This window comes from Triturus cristatus, chromosome 4_2 (assembly GCF_964204655.1).
Source record: "Triturus cristatus chromosome 4_2, aTriCri1.1, whole genome shotgun sequence".
Lineage (NCBI taxonomy): Eukaryota > Metazoa > Chordata > Amphibia > Caudata > Salamandridae > Triturus > Triturus cristatus.
In genome coordinates this window covers 636,482,786-636,509,233 of record NC_140586.1, presented here as the reverse complement: position 1 = coordinate 636,509,233, position 26,448 = coordinate 636,482,786, and the positions used below count along the sequence as shown (strand labels likewise).

Genomic DNA, 26,448 nt, shown 5'->3' with positions numbered 1-26,448 from the left:
TGGATTCATATCTGGCAGGGGCACAGTCAACAATATATATAGAGTAGTGACTTTGATAGATTAAGCTAATGTACAACACCATAGCCTGGGTTTGATACTTCTAGATGCCGAAAAGGCATTTGACCGTGTCTCCTGGCCTTTTTTATTGGCAGTCTTCCGTAAGATAGGGTTCGGCCCAGGTTTTAACAAAGCTATTCAAGCCATGTAAAAATCACCGACTGCTAGGATCTGTATAATGGGAAAATAATCTAATCAAGATCATATAACTAGGGGGACAAGGCTGGGGTGCCCATGCTCCCCGCTGTTATTTGCCCTGTACATGAATCTCTTCCTGACAATGTTGGAAGAGAGCAATAAGACCAGCTCTACATTCTGTGGGCAGTATCTGGCTCGGGTTTTAGCCTACGCGGGTGATATAGCATTGGTGACCTCAGATCCAGCGGCAGCTATTCCAGAGATAGAGCTACTGGCCCATATATTCGGGGTGGTATCAGGGTACAAGCTAAATCAACGAACACGCAAATTATCTGCACAAAGGCGGCCTGTCCAGGAGATGCTCGTGTAACTGAGGAAGCTACGAATTTGGGTATTAAAATCAGGATGTGCCTTCAGGAACTAGTAGAGGTTAACTGGGTAAGTATTTTAGTTGGGATTAAACAGCAATTGGACTATCTGGAGTGTTTGCATCTCTCACGGGTGGGGAGGTGCAATGTTCTTAAAATGAACATCTTACCCAAAGTTATGTATTACTTTAGAGCAGTACCACTAGAACTGACATGACCACATTTGTAAAAATTGCAATCTATATGTGATAGGTTCCTATGGGGGCAAGGCAAACCCCGGAGAGCTTTTAAATATATGATGCTACCGCGTAAGGACAGGGGCTGGGCAGTCTCTAACTTTACATTTTACTACTTTGCCTGTCTCCTCCAAAATATGAGGATTTTGTTTACAGGGGAAGAAGTGGGCACCCTGCCGAAAACACCATCAATATATCAGATGCTGATGGGTTCAGCAGCTAAAAATTGTTTATTCAGGCTTTTGGAGCCCAGCTATTTTAAAAAAAACACGCTTCAAGGTGGTGGTGGCAGCATATAAGGCATGGAAGACAGTACAGAGTATGTTACAGGGACATGTTTCTATACCCCTTTGAATTTTACGATAATGCCCTGTCTTCTGGGACCTGAGAATGGATCAATGGAGGGCTAAGGGCATAACGCTAATAGGAGCTGTATTTGATAATGAAGGACTCTCCTCTTTCTCGAGTCTGTTGGATAGATTTAGTTTGCAAAAAAGTGATTTTTTTAAATATTTGCAAATTCGTGATTATCTATGCAAACACCAGAAGCAGAGCGGGATAAAAATCAGTCCTCTAGTTAAGGCAGTAAAATGGGCAGCTAAAATAGGTGTACTATATAGCACCCTAATGGATACACAGCGGGATGATCTGGAAGCCCAAGATTGTAAATGGGGTATTCAGCGAGGGCGGAAAGGGCTGTAAATGGAACACTCAATAGACATGGCCGGAAAAAAGTTGGTATCTGTCAAATTGAAAGCCCAACATTTTAAGTCACTATTTAGTTTGTATCATACACCCACGTGGATGTTGAAATGGGGCGGCTCGAATGATGGGATGTGTTTTAGGTGTGGGACGGAGAAGGCTGATATTGTGCATATTTTTTATGTGTGTACCTATTTAACACAATGGAGGGGACATATCGAAGGGTTTCTCAGGCGTATATATTTACATAACAATGGATGTAATGTTACTAGGGGTTGGGGACAGTCTCAGGCGGGGACAACAGGGCTATCCATTCCGATATTTAATATTCATGGCCGTAGCTGTGTCTAGGTTATGTGTTGTGTCAGTCTGGCTGCAGCAGGAGGCCCTTTCCTGTGAGATGTGGAGGGCTAAATTGTATAATATCTTTAATTTAGAATTTAGTCTTTATTCTCTCAAAACAACTAAGAGACAAAAACTGGGCACACAGATATAGGGTCCCATGATAGAGCATATGAAATGAATAAGTGTCCAGTAAGATGTACCATACCTTGGATGGAGTATGTGTTATGTTATTTTTTTTCCCTTTCTCTGTTTTTATTTTCTTTCTTGCTTTGCTCTTCTCCTCTACCTTCTTTTGTTAAATATATTTATGTTCTGTGGTAAACAATAAATTGATAGACATTGTTCTCTGTAAGGTATTTAGTTGATTTTGATTTCTTATGTTTTGTGACAAAGTATCTTTATATAGGGATTTATATTGATATTTGTTATAGATTGAAAATTTTAAATACAATTTTTTTTAAGAAACGTTTTCTAGAGTTGTGTTTGACTTGGCCTCTCTGCAGAGTCGCCCCCAAACATTTTACCTTCACTCCTCCTGTTTTCTAAACCCGTTTTTGCTCACCTTTAGGATTCTGTGCCTTCACCATTAACCAGTGCTAAAGTACTTGTGCTCTCGCCTTAAAACGTGGTAAAATTGGCCCAAACATGATTGGGACATTTAAAATACTTTTAAGTCCCTAATAAAGTGGGTCAACATGTACATTAAGTGCTACTAGTGGTCCGTAACTAGAATCCGTACATCTACGGGACATATAGTCCATACACAAAGAGACATAAATACAGCCTTTTATAATCACCTTGGAGCGCTTTACCCACCACCCACCCATGTGGAGGGCCCCTCTATAGCAGAGTTTTTACAGTATCCCCCCTTTCCGGTAATCCCCGAAGACGTACGTAAAGACATAGATGGCACCATAACTCAAGAAGAAATTCGAGCTGCAATTGAGGGGCTGAACCGTAACAAAGCGCCTGGGATGGATGGACTACCAGTTGAATTTTACCCTACATACTTAGAGACCATGGTACCCACACTGGAATCAGTATACAAAGTTGCCTTTGAGATTGGTCACCTACCACATTCCACCATGCAAGCACTGGTCACATCGATACCCAAACCAGGACGTGATGGCTTAGAGCTGTCTAATTATAGACTCCTTTCCCTGCTAGCCACTGAATATAACATTTTAAGTAAGGCCCTTGCAAATCGTATACAGCCATATCTTAATACACTCATACACAGTGACCAATGCAGGTTCCTACCGAACCGTAGCACATAATACCAGACGGTTACACTATGTAACGAAGGCTACTCCACATGCTTACCAGTCTGCGGGATACATAGCACTAGACCTCAGGCAGGCCTTTGATTCCCTCTCTTGGGACTTTATGTTTGCGACTTTGCAATGTTTTGGGTTCCCGGACACATATCTCAAATGGGTTCGCTTATTATATACATCCCCCACAGCCAGAGCACGCACAGGCCGTTACATCTCAGATCAATATACTATTCATAGGGGTAAAAGGCAGGGATGCCCACTATCCCCCCTGTTGTTTCTGCTTGCGCTGGAGCCCCTGGCTATAGCACTTAGAGGTTCGGCGGACCAGCTCAGCATCCCCATTGATGGTGTAGATCACCTAATATCCATGTATGCAGATTACATACTTGAAAGCTGACAATACCCCTCTTCCCGACGTATTTGCCAATTGTGAAAGCCTTTCGGGTCTGGATATAAACCCCGGGATATCTACTGCCTACTTCTTTCCGGAAACACCATACCCACATAACCTGCAGTTTGGCGACTACACCCTACAGGTGGCCCCCACCACCTTTAAATATTTAGGCATTCACATATACAGAATGCAGACGGATCAAATTGAAGGCAATATAATGCGAGCTATAACGGCCCTTCATGCCAGTGTGGTCTTCTGATCATCTTTGCCGTTATCAGTGAAGGGAAGAGTCGCCATCTCGAAGATGGTGATGCTGCCTCGCCTATTATTTTATTTTGTAAACTTGCCCGTGGTTCTCCCACTGTCCATTTTTAACACACTGAATACTATACTGGTGAACCTCATTTGGGGCACAGGCCGCAGACGAATGAGCCTACGGAAGCTCCAACTGGAGACCCGAAGTGGCGGCCTGGGAGTTCCTGACTTCAGGACCTACTACTGCGCCAGTCAGCTCCAGTAGCTATCGTACTGGACTGCGGGGAGAAATCTGCAGGAGATTGGGTTTATGCCACATAGATTAGACCGGGGCGAGCTGCACTCACTACTATTGGCTAGGGACAAGATTCCTATAGATAGCCCTCCCCTACTGAAGACTGCCCTACAATGCTGGAGGAAGGCATTATCATACACCTCCCCAGCGACCCTTTACGCAACGAACATCCCCCTCCTGGTTATTCCCACACCACTATGCAGACTCACGAAGGCCAGCATACAGGACTGGGCAGACACGGGGGTGGAAGACATTGGTGCATTCTTCGGCGATGGTACCATGCTTGATCATGACTCCTTTCTGCAGGCTACGGGCGCACCATCACGCTTATACTTACTACATGCCACAGTGTCACACTATATTAGGAGCGCCTGGGCCCCACAGCGGAGTGAACCCCCACAACATAACCTAGTACACCTCTTATACTACATGGGAAATGGGGGACACCTGGTCCGTTGGTTATACACAGGTATCCGAACACATGCAGCAATCGCACTCATGTCCCTTAGAGAGCACTGGTCCGGGGACTCTAATATTCAAATTACTGACAAGGCCTGGGAATGTATGCTTGAACACCCCAAAAAAGTGTCACGTAACGCGAAACGGAAGTTTATCCAGACGACACCTTACCTTTAAGAAGATTCATCGCATGTTCCCGGACTCCCCCATTACTGCCCCCACTGTAAGGGAGATGAGGCGGACTTCCTCCATATGCTATGGTCCTGCCCCTGCCTTGGAGGCTACTGGGTGGGAGTCCGCCACTCTCTGAGTGAAGTCACACAAATCTCGGTCCCGGACGACGCTCTGAACTGCCTCACAGGCCTCCGCAGACGCACAAAGATGCAGAAGGTACAGCTAAAGTTTTTAGACCTGGTCCTCATTTTAGCAGTAAGAGCCCTCACCATGAGGAGGAAATCCCCCAGGTGTCCTGCGGTATTTATTTGGCAGGCTGACATTCTATTTGGCAGGCTTCCATGCTTCAGTGGGGGAGAGCAGAGGGTGCAGCCCTTCGCAGAGAGGAAGAGAGGGGGCTGAGGAAGCAACCCATCTCGATGAACTGGGAGGCTATGGTGCTTGAACTAGAATCACTTGACTTATTAACTCCACAGGATACCCCAACCCTATAGCACACAATGTCGCCCAGTGACTTCTCATATGTAGGTTCCGAGACCCAGACCCATGCATTCTAACCCAAGGACACTACAGTCCTTCAAGTGTTATACCTCTAGTGACCTATATTGATTGACATGGAAGCCGAAGTAAGACTGACCAGGAGTCGGGGTTGGGTGGGCTAGGGAGGGAGGGGGACATGGTTGAACAGGTTCTTCTTGTTAATTGGAATATAAAGTCTTTATACTGACAATATCTGTACTGAGACTCCAACGTATTAGTACCAACGATGTCATTGGAGATCATTGCTCTTTGTTTTCTATATCACATAGAGTGAAACATACAGAAGTTGCAGGTAACACGTATGTTGCAAATTCCTACAAAAACAAAAGACTGCCTCTGTAGGATATTCATTGCATTGTACGAAATGTCAAAGTCATCAATAAAGTGTGTTAAAAAAATAAAAGTGCTACTAGTGGTCCTGCAGCGCTTGTTGTGACACCCACTGAGGTAGCCTTTATAAACATGTCTCAGGACTGCCATTGGAGCCTGGGTGCAGTTTTAAACTGCCAATTCCACCCTAGCAAAATAAACCAGACCTAAACCGTCTTTTTTAATACATATAACTTACCCCTGGTTTAGGCCCTAAACAGCTCATAGGACAGGGGTGCATTGTATTTAAAAAGTAGGACATGTGTTTTTAAGTTTTACATCGCCTGGTAGTGACAAACCCCTCAATTTGTTTTTCACTGCTGTAAGGCCCATCTTTCATGTTGGATAATATTGGATTACCTTATTACATTTAATAAGTGATAACTTATGATTGGGAGTAGGTAGAAAGGTTATGTTTAAACTTAAACTAATTGTAATTTTTAAAACTCTCCTTCATGGTAAAATCAGATTTTAAGTCTCAATTCTGAAAATGCAACATTTTGAAAGTTGGCATTTTCTTGTCCTAACCATTTGGTGGCTTCAGCCTGTATCCTGGGTCACATGTAGTTGGCGTTTGTGTATTCCTCGCAGCCAGTGAGACAAAAGGGCACAACGTGCTGGCAGGATGGGAGGAGCAGAGCCGTTCCCTGCCCCACTTACATTTCAAAGAAGCTGCCTCAGTACACTCACAAAAAACTTTACATCAGCCTATTGTCACCCCATGCCCCTTGGAGCGGGGATGTAAATTCCAGAACCAGATATGGGTGAAGTTGAGAAGTTTCTCCCACTACAAAACTGGCAGCACCAGGTATACATAATGGACTCTCAGACCAATTCTTCAGTACACTCCTGGATCTGTAGACACTGCGGAAGGACTTCCCTGCTGCCAGGGGACTGTCCTGCTGTTGAGACCTGCCATGCTCTCTGAGAAGGAAGACTGGACCTTCTCCCTTCATGCCAGGCTAAGTGACTCCAAGGTTTCAGTTGGTTGACCTCCTAATCTGTGCTGCAGAGGCACAAGAAGCTCCAGAGGCTTCCCTACAACTGCTCAGCTGACCTACTGCACTGGACCTGCTTGGACCTATGACTGGACCCGTCTGGGCCCTTCTGTCCTCTGCTGGCATGAGTTCCTGATCCCCAAGAGGTTCCTCCACAGGTTCTGGATCCATGGATGGCATCAGAGAGGACTCTTTCTGGGCTAATGAAGTTTCCATCAAATCCGACATGAAACCCCACAAAGACTCGCCACACAGCTGCAAGCTTCATTGGAACCAACGTCGTGTGATGCAATGATACAAAGCACTGTGAATCCTCACCGCACTGCTACAAGCTTTATCGGAACAGACACTGCACGGAGCATAGCCTCGCAATGCAATGCCATGCAGACCGTGCACCAAGGACATAAAGTACAGTCCTCAGCGAGCGAAACTTGGTCCTGGACACGGCCTGTGCTCCATCACGTTCAGCCTGAATTAGTGACTTTGTCCCAGTCCAGCACGACCAGATACCATCAGCTGACGTTTTGCACCTTTTGGTGCTACTTTTACCTAAACCTTTAAAATTCAATATCTCCAATTCGACTGATTTGATTTTTGTTGTTTTGGTCTCAAATTATGTATTCAATCATAATCTATTTTTCTAAATTTGTTTGGGACTTTTCTTGTGTTGTGTTTTCACTTTATTACTTTTTGTGTGCTGCATATATACTTTACACATTGCCTCTCAGTTAAGCCTGGTTGCTTGCATGTCAAGCTAGCAGAGGGTTAAGCACAGGTTAATTTAGTGACTTTTGTGCTTCACCCTGACAACGATTGTGGTTGTTGCTTGAGAAGGATTTTCACCTCCTCAACCAATAAACCAAATTCTCACAGGTTGGATGACTGAAGGGATTCTAAAATATTTATTTTGCTCTCAGGCTCAATGGCAACCTGTTTCTCTGATAATGGCTTTTCACTAGAACTGGCCTAGATATCTGAGAATGTTCCCTCTATTTCATGTAATGGGGTGAGAATGTTCCTCATTTAAAGTTGAATGCAGTTTTCAATGATGTCCTCTACAGCCTTTATCTATGCTTCCAGTGCAGCAATTCCTAGTCGGAACGCTCTACAGAAAAATTTTGAAGAATCTCCATTCAGAATCATCATTAATGGATTTTCCCACGCATTCATATTTTCCCTGATCACTTTGTTGCCTTCATAAGTCAAGTGACCCCCAGCTTTCTGTCGCTCAGTTAGGGGTATTAGATCTAGACTGTTTGCAAGCTCGGGATGCAAGACCTGTTTTAGTTCAGCACAACTTTAATCTTCTGGGTTATCTTCACTCCCTAGCTTGCTTGATTCAAAACTCTCTTTGTAGTTAATTCCTGGTTTGGGTGTTGATTCACTCCGATTCTGTTGCTTATCTTTATCAATAAGCTCCCAAAACTCAAATTTACCTATGAGCGACCTTCCACAAATGTAGTCCTTTAGGGGTTTCATTAATGTAGGTTGCAGTTAAAGGGGGGGGGGACAGGACTGACACACAAAGTCTTTGTAAAGTCCATAAAGCTGCCATCATCTCTGATTATCTGAAATTTATCCATCACTTCCATCTTTGTGATTTCTAGATGTGCTTGCTCGTAATCCCCTATGGGTATCCTAAACCCCTCATCTTGGTTATTCTGATTCTCTACAGAATAAATGTCCCCATTTGGTCTCATAGTAGAATTCATCAGTTGAATTTGGTTATTAATACAGGCTACATCCTGCATTGCATTACATTGTATTTGAATGCTTCCCTTTCGGGGCACATCTCCAGGGGCATCACAGATACACTGGAAATCATTGGTGTTGTCATGGTGTTCAGGTGGAACCCCTGTTCTCCTTGGGGTCTATATTGGGAACAGTCGGATCATGGACTTCAGTGGGGGCTGCCATAGCTTGTTTTGGTTCTTGTGTGACAGCATCATGACCGGAGTCATGCCCCTCTTTGACCTTTTCCTGCGTGATATTGTGGGAATCAATTTTACCTTGTTTGGTCATTTGACCTTTCACCTAAGTATTGTTAAGGGTCTCCTTTCAAAGAGTTCCTAAAACTTATTGCAACGGAGAAAGAAGGATGTTTGAATAAACATTGGCCATTCTTGTTATCTGGATGCATATTATCCCTAGTGAAGCTCACAGGTTCTTTATACTGCTTTCATTGGGGAACCAGGTTAGATTTTCAGGTGATTCTGGACTCTCCGGATCATAATTTTCAGAAGCCTTGGGGATTGTATAATTTACACCACTAGAATTGTGGGCTTTTGAATCTACCCACCAAGAAGAAAACCTGATTATGAAAGTCATGCAAGGCTTTGCATCGGTTTTTATTTGGGACTTGTTTGAATCTTTACTTTCAGCGTTTTCATTTTGCTCACTTTTATGGCTTCTGCAAGCTTCCCCTACATCTGTTATTAAAACTTGCTTTTTATTTTCATCTATGGTGACCTGTTTTGACTTCTGGGTTCTTGGGCCTTCTATTCCCTTTTAAAATGGGCTCATCATGTGTTCTTTTTCTTGCCTTCTGAATGTTATATGTAACTGGAAACTGAATCTCGTTATATAGTCATATTTCTCTTCTCATGTTTTTGTTTGTATTTTTATATGCAACTTTTAGAATGACACGGTATACTCATATTTCAGCATCCTTTTTGCTGGCACAGGGGTCAGTGTCATTTAAGCTGCCCTTTGCCCTGGTGGGCTACTGCTCGATTATTGGGGTGAGCAGTTTGGAGGTACCTAGTTGTGAATCAAATAGTCATTGTATATTTTGTATGAGTAGTTTACCATTCCTCTCCATTACGTTTGATCTTTCATCATTTGGATTCGCTTTGGGTGGATCTGGTGATATATTTCTAGCCAGTCCATGGTTCTGATTTGATTTCCCTGATACAGTCCACTCTACATTTCTGATGGAGTATTAGCCTTATAGTAATTTGTACCTGGAGCTACAGGAGCAGTCATCGCACTTGTTTCCCTGTGGGGTATGAGGGATACCCCTTTGATTTGGGGGGAGTAATGTGGCACCCTGTGATTGGATTCTTAATCTTAAGGTAGGGAGAAACAAAGCATTCATTTAGATCCCCTTAGTGTACTGGGAGTTCATGGATCATAGCCACTTTCGTTGCTATTATAATCGTATTATTTTTAGATGCGCAGTTCTTGTCCCCTGACCATGCATTCTGCTAGCATTGCATTTAATCCAGTGACATACTTGGTCACTAAACCATCTTAGAATATTTCCATCTTGTGTTGTAAGTGGCCTTTTGATAGTACTATGTAGTCCGTAAAATAAAGGTGATCCAAAGGCTTCCCTATTTTTGTTTACTAAACAGTTTTGAAGAATCCCTTTCTCCAGCTGCTGGTGTTAGGAAGGACGTTACTTCGTCTTCTATTAAATGGTTATATTTACTAAACTTTATTTTTGTTCATATAAGACGACTGGTCTGCATTTCAGTCTAGTCCAACGCACAAAAAAACATTCAAAAAGTGTAGCTACTTCAAAACCAAGCAGCAAAAATTTCGGATATGCTGAGATCTTTGGTTGTTGATCTCTGAGTTCTCAGAGTAGCCATTGTCACTTTGGATCCTCTGAGGGTACTTTAGTTTTACAGAGCAGTCAGCATGTTTAATATGGCTGCTCAGCAGATATTTTTGTTCTCCAAAAGTAAACTTCTAAAGCAGGACTTTAGTTTTGAAAAACAAAAGCTAATGGCCCTGGCACTCTGGGAGTTTTCTCCTAGTGTGTAGGGGTCGTCTTTATCTATTTCTATTCGGGACCAATAGGTTTTCCTGAATGGTCCTGAAAAATCAGACTGTTTGCCCTTAATAGGGTGGACGGTCTGTGGTATTTAAACCCATGGCCCAATGTCTGTGGGGTTGCTGGTCTAAGGTTTCCACTGATGGGGCGAGAGGAGGCTCCACTGGCATAAACAGGATGATTCACCGACTCTAACTTTAGGGGATAGACAAAGAGTATGGTGCACAGGCTGCTAATCCACTTATGTGGCGGAGTACTGTGTCCGTCAAACTCTATATAAGGAACTTTCACTGAACATGAAATCAATCTTCACATTTCCTCTGGCTTTCAAAGTGTTTCTCTTGTTACCAGTAGCACATAGAATAACATTTTAACTTCTCTGTTCAGTTTGCATATTATACAAAGGCATGACTCAATCTACTTTTAGAAGTTGACATCACATTACATACCCAATCAAACTGTGAACTCAAGCAGAGCAAATTATGCTAGATGCCCTTACCTTTGATAAGAAGGGCCAAAGAAAGCATTTTCCAAGCAGGTGCCACAAATTAGCCGACCAAGTAGGCAGGGGTGGATTGAGGCAACTTGATAAAAACATGAGGGCATCCGTATCCTCCTAGTCCCACTGCTGCTTGGATATCACAGTGTAGGATCAAAGCTGGGAGCAGCTATGGTGGGGGCAGTGGAATTTTAAAATTCTAAAATGAACAGCTCATAACGCTTGTTGATAATATGGTCAGGGAGATGCCACACAACTTTGGAAGTAAGGTCACTAAGAACAGGGCATGACATGGCATCACCTGACCAGCAATATTCATTCAGTAACATGTTCATGATGGTCAGGATGTACAGAACCATTGGCATGACATGAACCCCCAGGGTTGTGATGCTATAGACCAATACATTAGCAATCATCCAGCTACAGGAGGAAGCCACATACCATGCTGTATTGTGAAGAAAGGTCCTGTCCAAAATGTGTATCATTATACCAAGAGGCTGGCAGGCCATTGAGCCACCATAGCCTTGGAAAGTACTTCAAACACCTTTGTGCACCATTATGAGAGACACTGATAACAAGAGATGTTCACATGTGCAAAACATTCTCTAATTTCTACACTGTCTTTGTAGGTGACTCTCAAGAAACATTCCCAGACCAGAGTAAATATTGTTAAATACTGTCAATGACCACTGTATGCCATCAGCACATGCCACAAGCCAATAAACTCATCATTTTCTAACTGACCCATTGATGTATCTGCTCAAGTCCTCTGGCACATTCCACCAGAAGATGTCCTGCTTGTAGTGACACATGGGGAGAACTCAGAAAATGCTATAGAAAATACTGTATGTGTGCTCACACACACGCGTGCACACACACACACATGCACACACTCACAGGGGACAGGATGTAGCCTTGCGGTTAGAGTGGTCGACTTCGGACCTGGGGGACCAGGTTTGAGTCTCGGTAACCACGCTCAACTATCTGTGATTCTGGACAAATCACTTAATCCTCCCGTGCCTCACAAAATGAATGTGTCCGTCTGTAACAAAACTGGAGCTCATGTAAAGCGCTCTGATACCCGATATCTTGGGTCTAGTTTGCGCTACATAAAACTGTAATAGAAAAAAAAACACACACACATATATACAGTAACTCCCAATAAGCCAACCCATAATATGGAGGATAAAACTTTCAACCTCACAAATTATTCTGACTTCCAGAATGTCTTGAACTACTGTATATATAGGTAAGTACAGATTTACTATTCTTTACTTCACACATACCTTGAGGAAATACATATCATCAAGGTACATACATGTGGATTTAAGTACAGTAAACCTACATTTACTTATCTATTGTACCTTCATGATATTCTGTTAGTCGAGATTATGCCATGGTATTTTGGCAGGTTGATATTTAAATTCTTGGTATTCTGGTAGTAAACCTGCTTGCTGGCAAAGCATTGGCCGGTATTTTTTCAATATAATCACGTTGGAGACAGAGCAGCAGGCCTTTCTTTCTCAGTGTTGCTTAAGGGCAGGTAGAGGCCACATGGCAGGTCCCCCAGGTACATGACTAGAAAAAAGCTGACCCTTAAGTAGGAAGTAAACTTTGTATAATGTGCAGGAAAGAGTGGAGCACTATATGAGAGGCATCTGCCCATCAACACATAGCCTGAGGCAAAGCCCCAGCTTGTGGAGTACCAAGAGTTGACATTACAGATGCCTGAGGCAGCACTTCCACATCCACAGTGGCAAAATACTCCTTATCCGATTCTTTGCAGAAGTTCCTCTTGCAGTTAAGGAAGCACTCAGGCAACAAACCCCACGTGGCTAGTTCTCCCTGTAGCACTTAAGACCAACCCTATAAAGATGAGCAGCACAAACAAAAAACTTAGGGTTGTGTTGGAGTTAGGGATGTGTGATACTCTTATAATAGTGAATGCTTTTGAAGTGTGTTTGGGCTGGTTAGGTGCTAGGTTTAGAAATGTGATCATGAGGATTATGCTTTGGGTATGTTAGAGATACTGAAGAGGTAAGATTGTGTAAATCAAGGGCGGTGTGGGCAATTTTTTGTGACAATACACATGTTGGAAAAAACATTCTCCTCCTCTTTCATTGATGTTAAATCGATATTAGAATTACTAGCTGATGAGGTCCTACCTGATGATAGTCTCCCTGCATCCTTCTGCAGTGGAGCTGATGGTATATTTTCATCATCCACCTTCCTGGGTGAGTCTTAGCCCTTTTTATCTAGGACGGGTGCTCTCTGCTTTACCAACATACGGTGTAGCATGCAACACATGAAAGTGACACAGTACAACTTTCTAAAATATTTTTTTTATTATTGACAAGGATGGGTGACACACAACATAAATAAAATAAAAGATTAATTTTACAGACAGTACATATTTCAATTACTAAAATGCAAACATTCAAAAGGGTAAGGTCAATCCAACCAGCATGAAATGCTATTCAATTTCCATACATCGTTTTCAGGTGCAAGCCAGGGCTTTTCAAAATAGCAGCAATAATAGTACTAAAGTGGACATGGACAGGAAGTGCAACTTACAGCTGGACAAGATATCATCTCTAATAGCAGCATCCAACAACAGTTGTAATTCATAAACAGAAGCAATGTCCATGTTGCCCCGGATAAATATCATACCCTATAAATTCAGAGACTTCAGTTTACAGACAGTACATATTTCCAATACTAAAGTGCAAGAATGCAAAACTGTAAGGTTAAACCCACCAACATGAAGTTCAGTTCAACTTCCATATATCGTCGTTGAATGCAAGCTAACAATAGCAGCAAAAACAGTACTCAGGTGCCAAATGTGAACAAGTGCACATTACAGCAGGATAGGATGCCATCCCTAATAACAGCGTCCAATAACAGCTTTAATTCATAAAAAGAAGCTAAATCCATCAGTTAGAGAAACAGCACCAAAAAGCATAGCATATAGAACAGCAATAATACTAAAGTGTAACAACGTGATCCGAAAATGTAATTTACAGTAAAATGGGATATCGTCCCAGTGGCTGCATCCCATAGCAATTATGAATTATGAATGGCGGCCGCGACCGGAATTACCATGTAGGACATAAAAACATACAATTCACCCCGAAGCAAAGTATTCCACAGTTATTTCGTAGCTCATGTATGACAATGATGCATGACTATGGACATAGTGCAACTTCTTGTGGTCGAAGATCTGGACAAGACCAGCTCGATGTAGGTAGCAGAAACTTTTCTTCAGCTGTGGAAGTACCATTCTTCTACATTATGGGTACAGGTTTGTGTAGTGTTTTACCTTTGCTCCTAGGTGTTTACAGACCCAGGTGATTAAAAACTTTAGCAGCAGGGGGAACAGAGTCTCCTGTAGCAGGTAGCAAATTATTATGATGTAACAGTTTCATCCTGAAATGCACCTACAGTATTTGCAAGAATGTGATGTGATGCTACCAAGCCTTGTGTGCAAGTATGCCATGTTGATGTGGTTAGAAAAACCCAAAATGGCATAGAATTTGTTTGTCACTGAATCCACTGTCAGTGGGGAACATGGCGCAGTAGTCCACACACTGAGCTGCATCAGGGCTTGTGAACAGGTAGGCCAGTACATACCATGTCGCCGAAAGACATTTATGGACCACTGTCAACAATTATACCAATGGCGGTCCAGATAACGTTTTTTTTCAGTTTCTTTGCTAAGTCTGGTAGTAAATGTCAGAACTACAACTTCTTGACAAAAGGTGGATCCGTTACAGATGTTACCTTCTATGTCTGTTTTTAAACTAGGTTACAGATTGATAGTTCATGCAAAGTATTGTGAACAAATACCAGAAGTAAAAAGATGATAAAACCTTAACAAACATCGGCTATTAATTTACTTCTGAGGACCTGTGTTCTTTACAGTTTCTTTAACTACATCTTTACTCGACTGGATAAGCAAGGTTGAATCACAGGAAAACAAGAGGTGAATCAGGAATATAGAACTAGTCTGATCAACATAAAATAACTGGATGAGTTTGTAAACGATAAGAAACAACTTTGCACTCCTATATATTCCATGCAACCGGAAGAGGTAAGCCTTTGGAAAGCCTAGATTAATTGGTAGAGCTCTCCATTGGTCTAAGGCCTAAAGTCATCATAACGTTGCTAGCGAAGGTGTGCTGCAGGACACAGATTGTTGAACTGTGATACCAATTTGAACGCCCAGCTTACTATGACATTCGTCGATGTGCCATCTTGATCTCCAGAAGGGTACATTCAAGACTATGCACATCATGTTGTTCCTCTTAGATCTCCTTCTAATGCAATGCACTGTAATACTCAAGGAGGAAGTACAGCTCCACTGAATGTTCACAATTTCCTTTCCAATACCCCTGTAAGCAAAAGACTAGGTGGCTTTATAAGTAGCATATGAAAATTATGGCAAAGAGCCACTAGGTATAGAACAGTGGGACTAACCACATAGGGAAAGTCATTTATCCTGAAGATAATGGTGTTCATTGTCTGGGTCCACATGTAAACTACTGTTGGACTTGGCCCTTTTTGCAGGGTCATGCCCAAACATTTTACGCGTTCCTCCTATTTTTTCCTGACCTGTTGTTGTTGGTTTTAGGACTCTGGGCTGAAGTGCATATGCTCTCTGTGTAAATTGTTATCATGATTGGTTATCCATGATTGGCATATTTGATTTACTGGTAAGCCCCTAGTAAAGAGCACTAACTGTGTCAGGGCCTGTAAATTAAATGCTGCAATGGGCCTGCAGCACCGATTGTGCCACCCACATGAGTAGCCCTGAAAAGGTATCTCAGACCTTCCACTGCAGTATCTGTACGCAGTTGTTAACTGCCATGTCAACTTGGCAAGTGCACCCACTTGCCAGGCCCTAACCTTCCCTTTTCTTACATGTAAGGTACACCTATAGTAGGCCCAAGGTAACCCCCTGGGCATGGTGCAGTGTGTGTTAAAGGTAGGACATGTACTGGTGTGTGTGACATGTCCTGATAGTGAAATACTGCCAATTTCGTTTTGCACTTTTGAAAGGTTATCTTGCCCCATGCGATAGAATGGGAAATGCTTTGTAACATCTTACAAGTATAACTTCCCATTGGGACAAGATAGAGAAATTAAGTTTAGGCTCTCTGAACTCAGAATTTAATAGCACATCTTTTAGTTAAGCTGGTTTTTAAATTGTGTGTTTGAAAATGTCACTTTTATGTCTTGCCGCTTGCAGTGCCAGCTTGAGGGCTCAGCCTTTGGACACAATACGAACACACTTCGCAGCTCAGGGACAGCCCAAGATCTACAGATCTCTTCGTGAAGCAGTAGCCCCCATGTACAAGACAAAAGGGCCTTTGACATTTTACAGGGGTTTGACCCCCACAATGATTCCTATTTTCCCATATGCTGGACTTCAGTTCTATTTTTTTAATGTCTTCCATCATGTCTATGCTTGGGGATTGCCAGCAGACAAGACTTACTCAAATGGTATCAGGAACCTGGTCTGTGGCAGCTGTGCTGGTGTCCTAAGCAAAACACTCAATAACCCCTTTGATCTCTTCGAAAAGCTTCTGCAAGTTGGTGGCTTTGAAAAACCCAGAGCAGGCTTTGGACAGGTGAGGACCTACCGAGGTCTGCAGGACTGTGCTATACAAATCTTCCATGAAGAGGGCTTCAAGGGCTATTTCAAAGGCCTATCTCCTAGCCTGCTGAAGGCTGCTTTTTCCACAGGTTTGACTTTTTTCTGGTATGAGATCTTCTGCAATCTTTTGCACAACTTTAAAAGTCAAGGTGAAGTCAAGCCATGGTAGAGTGAGGCTTTGCTTGAAATAAAAGACTTCGATATGGGTATAAAAAGGTATCTTTTTTCTTTCTGCACACTACCAAATACTTACTCCAATAAGATGGCTGGCTGATGGAGAACATGCCCTGCTCTCTTTGCACACCTTGAAGGATCCAAATAAGTGGATGCTAAACTTAAATATGCTTGCTATCCTACGGCATAACCTGCAGGACCCATGGAGAGTCATGTAAGACTGTGGCGGCGCTGGTTTTCTTTGTGTACAATTTTTAAGATCTGAATGTGATGATTGTGAAAAAAAAAAGTGTCACTTTTAGAAAGTAGGCATTTTCTTGTTTAACCATTCTGTGCGCCTCTGTCTGTTTGAGAATTGACCGTCTGGTTTTGTAGTGAGAGGGGCTGGGGATGTGCATTTACTGTAGACAACCAGTGGGGGGTTGAGGTGTGCCTGGCCCCTCCTGGATGACTGGGAGCTGTGGGAGGAGATTTCCTTGCACCTATATAGGGCCTGGCTCCCTTGCACAATGCTGTCTCCACCCCCTGCGGTCATACTGCACCAGTTAGGACAAAACTGGTTTGGACTGGGCTCAAAGATCCTTGCTGAAGGAGAACAAAGACATTTTGGGGTATAAGTATTAGACCTAAAACCCCAGAACTTTAGACTACTTATGAATCAAGAGGAACCTTTGCCAAGGAGAAGAGTTGGAAAAACCGGAGAAGGAGTACGGCCCCTTTGCTGTGTGCTGTCCGGGGTTGGCCTGCAGTAGCTGTTTCTCCCAAGGAAAGGACTTTGCTGTGTGCTGTGTCCCTATGCTTGAGGAATATTTCCAAGGGCTTGAGAAGAGCTTACCTCCTGTTCTGATGTCTCAGGGACACAAATACTTCACCCCCAGCTCCCCTGAACTTCCTTGCTGGGACTCCTGACCTGCCAAAAGGTGCCTGTGACTGTGTTGGGCCTCTTCCTGCTGCAGGGAACTGGAAAACCAACAGAACTACAAGAAAATTGTTGCATCACTCTTCTTGCAATTGTTTTTCTGATGCAGCACAGCTGTGCGATAAGAATCTCCACGCATCGTCACGCCACTGCCGAAACCGACGCAGCACCTGTTGCCGCTGCAAGAACAGACACATCGAGGGATCTCAGCTGAAGAAACCGACGCATCGCTGATCGACGTCACCGCATCAATCACCAACGCATCCCGGATTTCCATGCATTGTACCTGTGTGGCAAGTATTCCCAATGCATCACCCGCGGACCAGAACCGTCTCGGAATCAACGCATCACTTCCCCTACAGACCGGATTAGACGCATCACTATTCCTGCGTGCAGAAGAACTGTCACATCGCCTCCCCATGATCTCAGGAACGGATGCATCTTTTTGTTTTTCGATGCTTCCCATCTCTTTGGCTGTTTGGCCTTGTGAATTTTGTCGCAACTACAGGTACTTTGAGAGAAATCACGCATCTATAGTTATCTATGGGCATGTTGTTTGTAACCTTTTTAAAGTCGTATTCTTATTACATGTATGTTTGATTTTTGTCATTTTGGTCTTGTAGAGTTTAGATAAAGGATCTTTATTTTTCTAAACTGGTGTGGTGTCCATTGGTGGCGTTATCCCTGTATTAATGTGTGTTTTGAGTACAAAGCCTTTGCACATTGCTTTGGGATAAGTCTGTCTGCTCGTGCCAAGCTACCCAGGGGGTGAGCAGAGGTTATCTAAAGTGGGTATCCCCCTTACCCTGACTAGAAGCAAGGGTCCTTATTTGGACACAGGTACCTACCTCTGCCAACTAGAGACCCCCATTTCTAACAACTACCTAAATGTTTATCATGTTGTAGGAATGTATGTGACCTACAGATCCTGAGCATCCCATTCATGTGGAATGTGCTAATTGTTTGTCACAGTGTAGTCTGTCCCTCCTTTTCTTCAGACAAGACATGTTCTACTAGTATTTGGATCAGAAGCAGCTGAAAGCAAATGTCCAATAGCAGCCAGGGTCAGACTGAGACTCAAAGTCACTGCTAGCAAGAGATTGAGATTTTGTGTGAGTGTAGCAAGTGAGACTGATCCTCAAGAACAGTTATTCAGGGGTCTTTCTACCCCAGGCAGTTTTGGAAAACCGTTTTGGCAGAAAATGCTTTACATCTTGTCATAAAATTCATTAGACGTACATAGGGTACAAAATTGATGTCATAAAATATTGCAACACTTTACATTTTCTCACAGTACACATAAACAGCAGTCCTACATTGACTAATAACAACAAAAAAGTGCCTATTTCAAATTTGTATGAACACAAACATTATATGCACAGCAGTATAATCTTTTTATAGTAGAGTTTTAAATGTTTATCTAGGACTCTAATCTATCTACTCTAGAATGCTGTCTTTTGCATCATGAAACTCAAATATTCTCCACGAGTATAGGTACTCCATTTTATGGCCTTAGCATGCCCACACACCACTCACAATCAGTGTTATTTATAGGGAAACGTGATGCTTCACATCTGTGGTGAAAAGCCAAAAGAGTCAAGCAAAATGAGGAAATAAATTCTTGCTGCTCAGGCTTTCAACTACAAGGTAGCACTTTGGGTGTAAAAAGCCAAAGTTCCTCTCCAACCTAACATACCAGCGATAACCCTGAAATATCAAGAGCTGAAAGTAAGACAAAAGTAGACACAAAATCAATGGATCCTGGCAAAACAGCAAATCCCAGTAATACATTGAATTCCACAGTATAATGTATCTTTCTGGGGTTCAGACAATAATATCACAAACAGCAAAGTAATAATATGACAAACTCTTCTTGAATCATCAATACTGCCCAACCAAATGCTCAGCTACACATTCTGCAGAACAGCAAAATGTTACAACACAAGGATGATTAGGTACAGTACTGATGTTAATGCAGCGCTAGAAGATATCAAAGCAAGAAACACTCTAGGAACAGATTAAAGAAAAAAGAGTCTCCATATGCCTTTACACATTAAAAGTGAATCATCTATTATGTGTGAGGAAAAGACACTTTGAGCCTGATTTAGATCTTGGCGGACGGGTTACTCCATCACAACGGGGACGGATATACCGTCCGGCAAACTATATATTCCATAGGATATAATGAGATTTATATTTTGCGAACGGGATATCCTTCCCCATTCTGATGAAGTAACCTGTCCACAAATTTCTAAATCAGGCCCTTGGTCAGCTTTCAGGTGTTTATCTTTAACAACAAGCAATCTGTTTTCTCAATCACAATTCCACCACTTGCAGCCTAACCACCGAGAATCCCAACTCAACCAGTTAAATTTCGAGAGAATATAACCTCACTGAAATGTCAAATAACTACTGGAGCATGTCCATTTTGATACAGTAAGCACCAAAATCCGCATTTTACTCCATAGTATTTGGAAAAGCTTTCTATTATGGTTATTTATGACACCTGATAAATAAGGATACACAGGGTACTGTTACTGTCAGGTTTGATGATATATATATATTTTTTTAAAGACATCTTTTATTGTTTGCAGTTCATAAACAACACTACAAAGAACGAATCAGAGGAAAAAGTACCGCTATCCCCAAACATTTGACATGGAGTAACAGGTTATCATGAAGCTAATACCACAATGATACATGTATATCACATCCCAGCATTCTCCTCTGAAAAAACAGGCTTGATATATTTAACACAAAACACCAAGCCACTCATAATGAGGGCCTGGGACAACCTAGCAGTACAAAGAAACCTTAGTATTTTATTCAAATCCTAGTAATTTATAATAGTCCCAGCACTCCTTCTCAGAAACACTGACTCCCTGTGTCCTCTACCCATCTATTGGCAGAAAAAAGATGTACCTGTTGTTCATACCCTGGGAATCCTATGAGATGCTGAACTCAGCACAAGATGGAGCACTACTCTATATGACATTCACTAGGTTAAACTCCTAAGAAAAACTCTCCGCTCCATGCCGAGGGTTTGCGGGCTTTGGCCAACTCAATACTATTGTAATTTCTTGTATCAAAGACTATCAACATACCAGAAAGCCCACAGCATGCAGCAAAGAGATTGATGTTTGACCTGAGAAACTGGAACCGGTAGTAGCACACCACAAACGCTTACACTGACCCTCGGTGAAGGACAGAAACAAATTCAAGATCCACTCACTTACTAACAAATGCATTGAAATTGTAGCTTCCAAATAGCTGAAGGTAAAAATTGAGCAATGCACTTGGGCTTGCAATTAGAATTTAGCAAATGAGCACCCCAAACCAGATGCAGGAACAGTAATCACCAATGATTCTCTGTCCAGCTATATATGCCCAGTTATACATGCAACACCCAGTTCCTGATGGAGTTCAGGTCAGGAATGAAGCCTAATTCTAATAAGATTCTTGCTATCTTTCACTCCCACCATGTATCAACTACATTCTTCCTTTTTATGCATGTTTAAGTATGGCTCTGTATTTGCTTACAATTCTCAGTCATAATGTGTCATGTTTGGTAACAATGTGGCCTATCTTATGCCTCAGCACTTAGAAGCAACTTAGTTTTGCAGGTTGCATATTACATGAACAATTAATGTAAGCTTATACATAAATGTATTGGTATTACATCATACAGCCAGCATAGTGAGATATTTAGAGATGGGTGCTCAGTTTCGCATAATCGATAGGTGCGGGAACAATGCACAGTAAGATTTTGAGAAGTGCTAGGAGGGAATTGTTGTGGGTGCAGTTTAGTTGAGGTGCCGTTTATCTGAGCTAAATCTCAACTATAAAGTATTTATTGAGAAGGATTGATTTGAGATGTATCCTCAAAATCACAGAGACTCGGCTAGATGAAGCTAAAGAAGTTGTGAGTTCCAGATTCTAGGGGCCATTTCTCAGGGAGATTGCCTTATGTTTGTTGCTTCTTAATGCATGTTCCCTAGACCTTGCTGCCAGTAACTGAGTGCTTCAGCAGTTTGTAGGCTACATATTTTGAAAGTTTGAGGCCAATATCTTTGAAAGTCAGGCACTCGATTTTCTATACATTTGGATTCCAAGGGAGTCAATGTGAAAAGATAATACAATCAAACGCTAAGTGCCTGAGATGAGACCAGTAATGACGGTTTGCTTGTTGCTGTTTTTATCGGAGTGAGCTGGGTTTCCGGAAGGTCGATCATGAAGGCAGTACTGTACTCTATCCTGGACACTGCCAGTGCCTGCATGGCTGTTTGGGAGCCAACTTCAAGGATAACATTTCACATCAGTGATCAGACTTGAAATTATGCTTCTAAACCTCTCTTTTAAAAATGTATTCCAAGGACTTGATTCTCAATACAACATTTATTGAGATGCAATTCATTGTGAGAGCTTTAAGACATGAACATGCTGGGGCGAGGGGTATAAGAAAAGAAAAAGACATTCCATTTTGTGTAGCCTTGAAGTTAGATAGTAGCATCACAACATCTAATTCTGTGTAGGATCTTGAGAAATTTGTAGCCTGAAAGTACCATTAGAGGATCACTATAAAAATGGCTTTGTTCCTTGGAATTAAGGTTCCTGTATTATCATTCAGGATAAAGAGCAAAGACGCGATTTAGAGTTTCGTGGACAGGGTACTCCATCACAAATGTGATTGAGGATCCTGTCTGGCAAACTCTTGGTCATTTAGAGTTGGGTGGACTGTCAGCTTCAGTGGTGCCCCTGTTGGCCCCATCAAAGTAAAGCTTACTCTGATGACCTCACACAGTGCTGGCTGGGCTGTTGGAGTAATCACATTACACTGCCCATCCTATTTAGGGCTTATGGCCTGTTGTCCTTTTTCCTGTTCATCACCACCACCGTCACTGGTGTCGATGATCAGAAAATTTTAAATAAGTTTCTCCACCCCGAGGGAAAAAACTCCCTGGTAGTGGTGGTCATGCGTTTTTTAGAGACAATCTCCCACTTTGTCCTCCACCAGCCTGATGAACGTCGAGCCACCTTCTAAACCCTATATCAGGCTCCAAGTGTTTGAGACTAAAATATTGATTTATTCCTTTCTTGGAGTGTATTTACCACAAATCTACTTGGACTCAACCTAATGTAAAAGGCTTGTGGCTGGAAACAACGCAGCAGTCCTTTAATTTAATCGAAGGTTTGGTGGTCATATTGGCCAGCTAGCTTCTAATTTCTCTATATCGGCAGCAGCAGAATTACATGGAGAAGGCATTTGGAGTTGTGTGAGCACTGAAGGCCTAGGACAAACAGAATTGACATTTTTAGAAGCATAATTAATTTCTCCCAAGATACCACAAAGGAAGGAAGAGAATCTATCTAAGGCAGAAATCCAACATATTATAGCAGCTGCATACCCTGACGGGTGTTAAGTAGCGCTCTACAAATCTACTGATTAATTAATTGATAATGATGACCTGTATCTTCATCAATGAACATGATTTCACTTAGGGTGAAAATAAATTAAAGTCTCTTTCCCCTATACATCTATATCTAACCTACCGCTAAGACTAATCATGGCACTGACAGAAACTCTTTCCACAAGCCCGTCCCTTCAATGGTGTCATCAAGATCTGCACACAAGCCGTGGCTCATGGGAATACTCTGTCTCCTGTACCTGTTGGAACTGATACAGATCGATAACATGGCTATTGTTATAAAAAGCGTTAAGCAAACCTTCGATTTAAAGTATCACATGACTCCACATTAGATGTGTATAAAGTTGCATTTACTTTCCTGTTCATTTAGATGAATGGATTGGCAAATACTATTTCTAGGTTGTGTTTCTTCAAACAATCATGTATTTACATAATTTTATCTTTCAGAGAACATTAGAGCCGGAATTCAAGTGAACATTTCACTGTATGCTGTTTACACAAATGGAGTGAGTGTACCATGTGAAGATGTTGGTTTTGCCACAGAATTAAGTAAGTAGAGCCCGTACACATTACTGCACTTCATGTATGTTAGGAAAAAAAACCAAGGTAAACAAATGTTAACCATCACAGCCTCCTTTACAGCTTTACAGTACCCTCTTTAGGTGCTACAAATAAGTTCTACCATCACATTAGTTTCGTAAATTTCTAGATAAAAGTAACAGGGTTTTTTTCCTGTTATCTGGGTTTTCTCTAAGGCAGACAAATTCCCACAAGCATCAGTCCAACTGTTCGCTTATTTATTTCAAAATAATTTGTTCATTGTAACATACAGTGATGAAAATATAAACAGAAGCAATACTTACATTTTCCCAAATTTAAGTCATAAAAATTAATTTCTGCAAAGTTTACTGGCCGTGTTGAGTCTGATGTGGAGTTGTTAATATTGATTTAAAAAAAGACGCTTTAAGATTCTGGATTCTTAGTGGTTAATGAGATGCTTCTAGATATAATAGACTTGTCCAAGCGGAGCTTGTCAATGTTTTAAATCATTTGAAAGATGTGGGAATGAGCTCAGGACAAAACAATTTTCTAGGAATTTACCTATTTTGGCCGAGGAACATAAACCAAAATTCAAATGTTAAGTAGGAATATACACAGGTGGGGCAGAGAAAAACAACATTTTGAAGAAGACACATTCCACAAAGGCTTAAAACAATAGGTGGACTTCAGGTGTAAAGGTGTTCATTATGTGTTGAAGCAAGCATACTGAATAGGCAGGTTGACTTCTTCACCTTCTATGAATCTGTAGACCTTTAGAGTGGATGGACCATGAGGATGGATGTCAGAATTTATTTGGAGTTTATTTATACAGTTTTGTGTAACGCGAACCAGTTCAACCACAGTAACACAGTGCTTTACATACATTTATATACATACATTTATAGGAAATTACAGGGAATGGGGCTTGACACAAAGTGAAAAGAGTTAATTGCCCACAGAATGAATGATAGGAGTAGCTTAAAATCAAAGTTTGATATTTGAACTCACAATGAATAGTGCGAGTGATACAACTTAAATGGGGGTAGCTAACAATGAGGCTTCATCCAATAGGAAAACAAGAGCAAATATCATGGAGGGATAGTTCAAAAAAAGGGATCGAGATCAGTATGTGTTGAAGAGTGTTCTACAGATTAGGCAGTTGAAATGTTATTGGATTTGTAGTCTCAAGTTCACCACTTTATCGGTTTTGTGCATTATTAAGGTCACTGTCCTAGCTGCATCCATGTCTGCATGGTGAATGTATGCCAAGCACTGTAATGCATTAAAAAGGTGACATGTTGATGCAATGTGGTGAATACCACAGAGGATGCATAGAGAAGAGTTTTAAATGAAATAACACATTGGCACAGAAATAATCTTATAGCAGTGGCATTTTAATGGACATTAACATTACAGGTCACTTCCAGGTCCTAAAATACATGAAAATTCAATGGCAAATCAAAAAGAACCAGTTACAAATGTCACCGGGTTGGATACAGACAATATACTTAGATTTATGTATTGTTAACTTATGCCTGATAGCTACATAGATTCCTACATTTTCAGGGATTCACAGAACCCTTAATAAGTAACAATGTAAGTCTATACTTCAAGAAGCCTACAATATGCCCACTCGATGGACTGTGTGCATGATGAAAATATGTAAAAGCAAATATTTAAAAGCCTTTTTCTTAAAGAAGACAATTCATTACTAAGAGGAGAAATCCTTCCCACTACACCTCTGTGAAATATTTGGGTATATCCATCCGGTTCCCACACTGGAAAGATAATTCCTCCTGCTCAAACCCAGATGCTATTTTGAATTAGAAAAATATTCTCTGGTGTTTTTTCAGGGAAATAAAATGTAAAATATGATCTATTGGCCTTAGAGGAAAAATACATTTTCTTTACAAAAATAATTTTATTAAGGAAATGGAATCCCTTTTTGAAGCTTTCAGTTCAATTGTCTTTGTAGAGCAATTAGTAAAACAAGCACCCCTACACTGCCTGTTTTCTGAATGCAAAGGGATTTGAAGACATTATAAAGGATTTAGGAATAAATTTAGAGAAATATGTAATTAATGTAAGGAAAAAAGATTTTCCTGTTTGTTCTGTTATATTTAAATTGCTGAGCTACATGACATTTGTTTTGACATGATATTGTGTACCGTTTGAGCATGTCTGTTTTCTCAAACGTTTTAAAGTTTTCTTTTTTTTTTTACAATACTTGATTTAAATTCTAAATTTTGTGTCAGTAAGCACTAACCTTGCAATCTGGTTCAAACAGGAAAATGAACGTAACACAAGAAGATAAACCATAGGGGATATCTTCAAAGAACAAAAACATTATTTTAGACTTTTTTAAGATGGTCACCCCAGTTCATGATGTCCAGTGGTGGCCATCATGAAAGTATTAAAATCATATTATCTAATTCAAGATGGTGCAATTCCATGCTGTATGATACAATGCTGTGGACAGTTTGAAAGTATTTTCTTTCTAATTTACTTCCTTTTCAATCCCTGCTGCGCAAGGCAGGAGTGGCAGGATTGGGCAAGGACTAGGCCTGCAGCCAGGCTCTGCACTCAACAAACCTTAGGTGCCCAACCCCTGAAGCACAAAGCCTTCAACCTTGCCCAGCAGAGGTTGAATACAGAGTCTGGCCTGCAACCAGACCTTGCAGGAAAGCTTGTGCACAGGGCCTTGCCTCTGACGAGACCATGCTCCCTACCTCCTTGCCTTCCAAGCAAAGCCAGACAATCAGTTGACTCTGGATGAGGAAAGCAGGCCTGATATTGTAGAAGCTCTACTGTCAGGCTATGCAAAGGAAAGGCGTGACAGGGTAGAC

General features: G+C 41.6%; 1 protein-coding gene and 1 pseudogene across 1 annotated transcript in view; both read left to right on the top strand.

The window, feature by feature from the left end:
• Window positions 1-26,448, top strand: part of LOC146834787 (interleukin-12 receptor subunit beta-2-like) — a 745,756-nt gene that overhangs the window by 393,738 nt on the left and 325,570 nt on the right. Inside the window, exon 11 of the mRNA XM_085602323.1 lies at window positions 23,510-23,611. Within this exon, the coding sequence (XP_085458449.1) occupies window positions 23,510-23,611 (102 nt within the window). The remainder of the gene's footprint in view (window positions 1-23,509; window positions 23,612-26,448) is intronic.
• On the top strand, window positions 16,107-16,712 carry LOC146834788 (mitochondrial thiamine pyrophosphate carrier pseudogene; annotated as a pseudogene).